This window comes from Fundulus heteroclitus, chromosome 21 (genome assembly GCF_011125445.2).
Source record: "Fundulus heteroclitus isolate FHET01 chromosome 21, MU-UCD_Fhet_4.1, whole genome shotgun sequence".
Classification (NCBI taxonomy): Eukaryota; Metazoa; Chordata; class Actinopteri; order Cyprinodontiformes; family Fundulidae; genus Fundulus; species Fundulus heteroclitus.
Genome location: NC_046381.1, coordinates 35,914,408 through 35,922,664, shown reverse-complemented (window position 1 = coordinate 35,922,664; position 8,257 = coordinate 35,914,408). Strand labels below are relative to the sequence as shown.

General features: G+C 39.7%; 1 protein-coding gene across 2 annotated transcripts; it reads left to right on the top strand.

Annotated features, from left to right (window-relative positions):
- Positions 1 to 858: 858 nt before the first annotated feature.
- On the top strand, positions 859 to 7,943 carry nrros (negative regulator of reactive oxygen species). Of its 2 annotated transcripts, none has more exons than XM_012875687.3 (3): positions 859 to 1,401; positions 2,608 to 2,722; positions 5,896 to 7,943. In XM_012875687.3, exons 2-3 carry the CDS (start codon positions 2,621 to 2,623, stop codon positions 7,837 to 7,839), a joined length of 2,046 nt encoding a protein of 681 aa, XP_012731141.2. In that variant the 5' UTR covers positions 859 to 1,401; positions 2,608 to 2,620; the 3' UTR covers positions 7,840 to 7,943. The 2 variants fall into 2 exon arrangements, with proteins under 2 accessions (XP_012731141.2, XP_021178816.2); XM_021323141.2 differs by lacking the exon at positions 859 to 1,401 and adding an exon at positions 1,552 to 1,881.
- Positions 7,944 to 8,257: the final 314 nt, after the last annotated feature.

The window sequence follows — 8,257 nt, the reverse complement described above, 5'->3', positions numbered from 1 at the left end:
TAAGTTAAGACCCCTAAACAGGATTGTGGCCTTTATTGATAATTTTACCCTGAAAAAAAGAATGGTTTGATTCCATGATTAAAATTTATTATGTTATTGGTTTATGTACGCTTCTTAACTGAACTGATTTTGAAGGTAGTGCATGACAGATTGTGATGCTACACTGAACAACAACTTCGAAAGACTTTTTTTTTGTCATAAACAACCTGATAGAATCCGATTTTCTCTAAATCACCAGGTTTCTCTTCCACTATTTCTTAGAAGACATATTGGCATTTGTGGAAAAAATATAGCGAGAGATTTTTTCTTGAATACGCATTCTCCGAGTTTGCCTCTCCGAGCCAGGCAGGCAAGTAAGTATGCACATTCTGTGACGCGGGTAAAACTCGTGCTGCCACCTAATTTTGATCAGCCAGAACTGAGAGCCTGAGATATCCTGTGTGAAAACAGGAAGGAATCACTAACAAATGAAGCCTCCAAGGACAGAAACAGCACTTCCTGATTCCCAATTCCCCTTTCTTGCACCCATTAGACTTCAAAGGAGCAACTACAGAAGACCTCTAAACTCTTAAACTTGATCGAGTAAGAGCGCTCAGGCTGATTTTCAATAAGAAGACGGAACTTTGTGGCTGCTGAAAGTGGCCATTTTGGAGAGTTATTAAATGTCATGTAAAGCATTAAAGGACAACATACATGGGGAGTGTGCTGCAAGGAGATGGCTTAGTTCATTACTGGGGTCCAATCGCTTTTGTTTTTGTTGCATTTCCTGGTCCAGAAGTGTTGCGATCCTTCAACATCATACTTCACACTGAACACCGAGTACATCTGCTCGTATGCACATGTGTTTCAGCTTCTGTGAGAGGCCGAAAATCAGGCAGGAAGGGTGTGTGTATGTTGAGTGGTTTCCTTTCTAGAAGCTTGACTGATCAGAAAGAGCAGAGGGTGTGAAGGGTGTGTTCTCATTGGGTTTTTGTGGTGGCACTTGTGCTGCCAGTACTAGTTGTCTATGTAACAACTCAACTGGTACGGTGTTACAAATAGAGAGAGAGAGAGAGAGAGAGAGAGAGATAGAGAGAGAGAAAAAGACGGAAGAACCAAACGTCCTGCTTGTTAGCAGTTGAGCCTGCACTCACCTTCCTGTGGCTCGGGTCTTGAGAACCTCAGTGTGATTGCAACTTGTCCATGTGACTTGGTTTCCGTTGCCTGCCTGCTTCCGTGAAGAGTAAGAAAAAAAAAGAAAAAGAAAAAAAAAGGGGCACTAACGCTTCAGTCAGAGTAGAGTGTTGCAGCTGTAAAGTCACACACACACGCGAGAGCTCTTTCTACAACGGCAAGTCACTCAGCGATATGGTCAGGGGATCAACCGTCAGTGGCTTGGGAAATCCACATCTAACCACCAGTGTAAGTAAATGCACTATGCTCTAATCAACCACTGCAGCATCCAATGAGACGCAGCTAAAGGGAGCTCATTTAAAGGATGCCGAATGTTTAATCTTTGCTGTGTTTAAGCAGAATCCAGGCGTTATATATTCTCTTGAGGACGCTGCATACAGATGTTGCTTGCACTTCTTGTGTCAATTAGTTTCAGCACTAAGACAACACTAATGTCTTTTAAACATGAAGTCAGAGGCGGATTGAGTTTGTTTTTATGTAAGGGATTTACACGCAGGGTTCGTGCCTTCCATTATCTGACATTGTACGGTAGAGTATTTTTATCCAGCTAATAGTTTTAATCACTACCAGGCAGTGTTACGTCCAGCAACTGTCTTAGCCGACTTGTTTGCTTTGTTTGTTGAACAGCGGTCATGTGCCACAAACCGTGCCGCCGCAACGGTGCAGTTATTGGTGAGCGATAAGAACAGCAGCAAAAAGCGGTAACAGGTTAAACTAAAAAATAATATCCTATAGAAATGTCTCCGTCTCGTAAACATGTCAGCGATAGAAATGCATAGATTAACCCTGCGTGCAGACAAAAGGGGAACACAAAACCTCCCTATTCCAAACGCATGACGGCGGTTTTAGAAGAAATTCGGGAAATTTGAGCAAAGCTGCTGTTCTCATGAAATAATGTAGCAATTTCTGCTTTCTGAGATAGGGTCTAAATTCTAAAATTCTAAATTTCTGAAACATGTTGCGTCGTCATCAGAGTATGGATTAAAGAAAACATGTTTCAGGCAGCGTACAACAAAAATATTCGAACTACCAGCAAAAGATGTACGCACCAGACATTTCAGGCATGCATTTTGATCTGACAATACATTAGTTTTGTGCGACTGGAAAAAGCGGAAAATGCAAACTTATTTAATTTATTAAAAAAAAAAAGTTATATGTTTGCTATATGAATTTTTTCTTTTAGAAAGAAGCTGAAGCCTAGCTTTGACAGTTGCAAAAGTATGAGACTTTAATGTGAGTTATCTCATTGTTTTTCCCCACAACTGAGAAAGTGCATGGCTGATGAAGCTACCCTTGAGCAGTCTCAGCCATCTTTCATGTATCGCGGACTTTTGATTGTCAGTCAGAAGTCGATACAGCATTTATTTCATGGTAAACACAAAATAAACTAACGTGGAGAGTCATCCCTTTGTTCTTTTGTCTTTTCTTTAACAGCGAGGATGATAAAATGCCAGTCCAAGGTCTTACTCCTATCCTACTTTGCTTGTTGGCCATGTGGAGAATCCTGACCCCAGTCTCAAGTTATCCACAACACAGCCCATGCCAGCTGGTAAGATACATTGCTTTCACCTAGCTCAACCATTACACATGCTTAAATCATAGAATGACCGGGTTAAAAGAACTCAGGAAGTGGAGTAGAAAAGGCTGCATCAAAAAGGTCGAACTATACAGGGATATTTAATTCATATTGTCTTTGCCAGACACTATTTGACTTTCTAGAAACCTTTAGGAACTTGTTTTTAACAAATGAAACAATGAATTAAAGAGCTTTCCAGCTACTGGCTAGATAGCCCCACTGCGGCATAGCGGGGCGAGTCTGTGATATGTGGGAACTGGGTTTGAATCTTAGTTGCATCAAGAAGGGCATCCGGCATAAAAACTCTGCCAAGTCTGTGTGCACGTTGTAATGACTTGTTGTGGTGACTCCCGAATAAAGGAGCAGTCAAAAAATAAATAAAATAAATAAATTTACTACTAACTCCTGACAAGACTGAAATGGTGAAAAGGGATTTATAAAGTAATACATATATGCACACAAGAAAAAAAATTAAAACAGCTAAAGCACCTGTTATTAAAGATAATAAGGTACTAATAAACACTCCAGGCACTTATTTAGACAAAGAATATACCATAAAATACTACTGAGAGAATTGTAAAGAGCTGACATAAGAGGGATAGCATTTTCTCTGTTTTAACTGTTATTTATATTCACAGCGGCTGGGGATTTTATGTGAGGTTCCCCAGGGTTCAGTGCTGGGACCAATGTTATTTCTTTTGTCTAATTTTCTTTTTTGGGATTCAAAAATTTTTACTGAATTGAACTGAATTTTGTATGTTAATGTGATTTGTAAAGATTTTACATTGCTAAAATTTGTACAGTTGATCAATGACACAAATGCATCTTGCCGTGGGGAGCACTTAAAGCAGCAGCTCCAAACAATGAGAGACGAGATAAACAAGTTCAAGAGAAAAAATATATATATTTAAGTAACCCAACAACCAAACCAAATATTTCTTATTTTTCAAAAGGAGTATGTGAAATAAAATGTCTTGGAGTAGACAGTAAACTATGGGGGCAAAATATTCCAAGATGCCAGAGCCAGTAGTATTGATGTACAAAGTGAAAGGTGCATTAATTCACGATGCATTATGTATTTTATACTGTTCTTTATTATTTCTTATTAAATCAGATTTAGCTTGATTTGTCAGGTATGTGTTCACATACAAGGTACTTTTTTTGGAGTTTGGGGAATCAAATAAAACTAATACTAATTCAGTTTTTATTCTTAAAGAGAGTAATAAGTATTTTGAGTAAAATGAGATATAGACATTTTTTTGTCATTAAATACATTAAGGTATCATGACTTTTTATTTGGTGGTTTTAACTGATGATTGACATCATTACGTTTGGATCTTACTTAGTCTGTTTTCCTTATGTGACCTGACTAAATAATTAATATAAAATATTTGCATATTAAATTGAGGACAGCGGGGCGTAGTGGTGTGTTAAGGGTAGCGCACGTGACCCATGTGTGGGGGGGCCTCAGTCCTCAGTGCAGCTGTCCTGGGTTTGAGTCCTGGCCTGTGGACCTTTGCCACATGTCTTCCACCTCTCTATCAACTCCATTTCCAGTCAGCTTACTGTCAGATAAAGGCCACTAGTCCCAAAAAAACAAAAAAAAAAAACTAATGAACATAAAATAGATAAATACATTATTTTAAATTTACATCATGTTAATTCTTACTGTTTTAGCTCAGACTTCTTTAGTTCACACAGGTTGGAATGTTGTAAATTACCTTGTTAGCATTGATCCTTGTTATATGATATTATACCTATCTATTTTATTTACCTACACCTTAGCTATCTCATATAGCAATAAGGCCTGTACATTACATGCAAGATTAGAGCAAGTTGTTTGATCACTAAAGGTGGCAGTAAACATCTTACTACCTTGGAAATTTCATACTTCAGATAAAATCTAAGTGCAGAAGGAGTGTTGACAAAATATCTGGGTTTTACTGAATAAAACACACTTGTTTGAAACGTCTAACCAATCCCAAAATAGCTGGCATGCACCATATAGGAAAACGGTTCGGCCCAGATGTTGTGTTGAGAACACAACATCGCAGCCGCGGGAGAAAGAACACACGTCTTGGTTCTTGTGGAGAATAAACGGGCTTTCCCTAGAGAGACGCTTCGTTTTCTCTACTTGGGGGGACAAGATCAAACCAGCAATTTAAAAATAATTTCTAACATAAAGTGCAATATCTCCTTTAAGATGGGTTGGTCGCTTTGCATCGCCTAAAATGTGAAGCTAGCTTTGTTCAAGGACACAACAGCTTTAGCATCTTTAAACAAAGTATGTTTTTACTGAAATATTTAAGGACATTTCAAGTCTAGAAACCCAAGGCCAACTTGTGTACGTGTGTTTACATTGTCTAAAGCAGATTTTTTTAAATATAAGCAGAAATGATACAACTTAAAGTGGTGGCCAATTGGTTAGGGAGCCTAGCGTATGGAGAGGCCCCAAATGTCAGTGGTTTGAAACTGTCTGTCACTCTGGGTCCCTGAGCAAGACGCTTGACCACAGATCGCTCCCTGGGCGCCACTCAGTGTGGCAGCACACTGCAACCCAAGGGATGGGATAAACACAGAGACAAATGTCTTCTCTGAGCGACTATAAAAGAAAATACTATTTCTTTAATTTCTTTTTAATATGACCATTCATAAACTTTTTAGTTATCTTGTACTAAATGGTCATGAATCGTTTACACTGTCTCTCAGATACTAAGGTAAACTTGCATACGCCTTAGCCACTTTGTGATGCCACTGTACTGTTGTGCAAATTGCACATTATACTATTGTATTTTCTGTAAACAGGCTATTAAACTGGAATATTTCATCTTATTCATTACCTAACCTTATCAATAATCATCATGCAAAGTAATTAAAAAAGCTAAGAGAAAAAGTATTACCACGCAGCTGCTCTTTAACCCAGCACTATGCATGAATAAGCTGCCAGAGGGCTATTGGTGTTGCTAAAAACGCTACAATATTGGTTTTTAACAAACCTTTTCATCATGTGGAAATGTTTAGTTTTCTAAAAATTTGGTTGCCATTTCGAATAAACCCAGATTTTTGGGACTTTGTTAGTTCATTCATCTTCACCTCTAGAAGTACAATGCAAAAACTTAACCCTGTGTTTTTGTTTTTCTCTACAGGTACAAAAAACAGCTGTCTGCAACAATGGCAAACTCTCATCTATGCCTGAATTACCGCCTGAGAACTTGGAGGAGCTCCAACTAAACTACAATCAAATCAAAACACTACAGGACATTCTTCAGTACCCATCACTCATCACCATAAGTTTAGCTTGCAATGGTCTGGAGAAAGTACAACCGAATGTTTTCCAAAATTCTAAATCGTTAGAAAACCTAAACTTTGCAAATAACAACATCCACGTTGGCTATGAAGAAACCAGCGCTGCATTAAGAAAGCTCCATGCTCTTAGATTTCTAGATCTCTCTGAGAATGAGCTTAACGATGAAATGGCTTTTTCTCTTCTTCAAAATTTATCATCCCTGGAGTACCTGAATCTTTCCGGGAACCTCTTGAGGAGATTGGATGAGACCTCGTTCAGGGATCTTCACAACCTCAAGGACCTCGACCTTCAAAGAAACCGGATGTTTGAAATCGACAGTGCCTTCGGCAGCAACCCAAAGCTTCAGAGGCTCAACTTGGCCTTCAACTATCTGCCTTGCCTGACAGACTTCAACATGACACAATTGGTCGTTCTCAATGCCAGCTACAACTCCATCGAGTGGTTTATCTCAAGGCAGGACCTCAACGAGACGTTCCAGCTAGAGACGCTCGATCTGTCAAACAATAGACTCCTCTTTTTCCCATTCTTGCCGAGCCACAGCAGATTACAGAACCTTTATCTCTCCCACAACATGCTCAGGTTCTACGAACACTTTGCAGACAATAGTACACTCCAAAACTCAAGCGTCGAGTTCTACAATCTAAAGAAGCACATGAAAAACGTGACTGCTCAGTTGTGGGACGATAATCTTCATGGTGATATTTCTTCTCTGGACACATTGGATTTGAGAGGAAACCAGGTGGATTACTTCCCTGATGGATTCATCAAGAAAATGTCCAGCCTGTCGAGACTCCGAATGAGCATGAACTGCCTAGAAACGCTCAATCTCACATCGGAGCAGTTCTTCGGCAGCTTGTATGAGCTGGATATTAGCAACAACAGACTGAACCAGATTTCAGCGGATGACGGGTCACTCGCCACGCTGGGCAATCTGACTTACTTTAACCTGAGCCGGAATAATCTAGAGGAGCTACCTTTTGGACTATTTTCTTCATTGCCAAGAATCCACTCCATAGATCTGAGTTACAACAACATTGGCATTTGCCGGCCAGATGAAATAAATACCAATGTAAGCATACTCACGCCTTGCTTGCAATGGAACAAGATTGAGTCCCTCAGGCAGCTTTACCTTAAAGGTTGCAACCTTGAAACTGTCCCAACTTCTGCATTCACAGGGTTGTCTCTAACACACCTAGAACTGTCTGACAATCCTGGAATCGATGTCCAAAATTCATTGCAAAGCTTAAGCGGGACGTTGCAACATCTGGGCTTAGGAAACACTCAAATAAAAGATATTGACCTCTCCCATTTTCGAAGTCTAAAGTCGCTTAACCTTTCAAGGAACTCCCTTTCCCATATCACTTCTTCACTTCATGAGATTGACCTGAAAGTTCTGGACATAAGGGACAATAGACTGTCAACCATCCCCTCTGGTCAAGCTCAGTCACTGGCCTCAAAACTTCACACTATTTTCCTCACCGGAAATACGTTCAACTGCTGCCAAACAGAGTGGTTTAGGACATTTGAAAGAGCAAAGACGGTTAATATGGTTGGAAAATCAGATATTGAGTGTCAAGATGGCCCAACGAGGACTCACAAACTGCTGGACTCACAGAGTCTTTCTTGCTCGGCCCCCGAAGAATCCATCCTGTGGTACATCCTGCTTCTCGTACCCCTTTGTCTTTTTGTAACTGGAATCTCTATTGTTGTTTTCCTTACCTACAAGCCCAAAATCCTTCAAACTTCAATCAAAAAGAAGTATTTGAAGCCCACGTCTTACTGATACTTTATAAACTCCAAATGTGAATGCATTTTACATGTAATCTTGAAAGGGAACGGAGTAGATGTTGAAAAGGAAATAAAAAAAAAAAACCTTTTAAAGACGTCCACAGAAATAATTATTCTTGCAAAGGCAGGTTTAACTGTTTCACATTGCCTTGTATTGCTCATTGAACTGTGGTTCAAAACCAGCCCCAATCCTAATACCTTCATGTAAAACTGTGGCTGCATTTTTGTGGGTCTCGGTTTGTCAGTGTGTGGGTGTATGTGTGTGCATGTGTGTGTGTGTGTGAAGATATGCAGAAGTAGTGTGATGCAAGCTGTTGCTATAAGCAGCAGAGGAAACATGAAATTTCCTGTTTTGCTAAGATGTGCAGCAACTGCCCAGTTCTGTATCTCAGAGAGGAGGGGTTTGTGGTTTC

Excerpts from the sequence above, each read along its gene's own strand:
- nrros (XM_012875687.3), top strand. The coding sequence starts at position 2,621 with ATGCCAGTCCAAGGTCTTACTCCTATCCTACTTTGCTTGTTGGCCATG. Across the intron at positions 2,723-5,895 it reads AACACAGCCCATGCCAGCTG|GTACAAAAAACAGCTGTCTG; the intron begins GTAAGATACATT and ends TTTTCTCTACAG.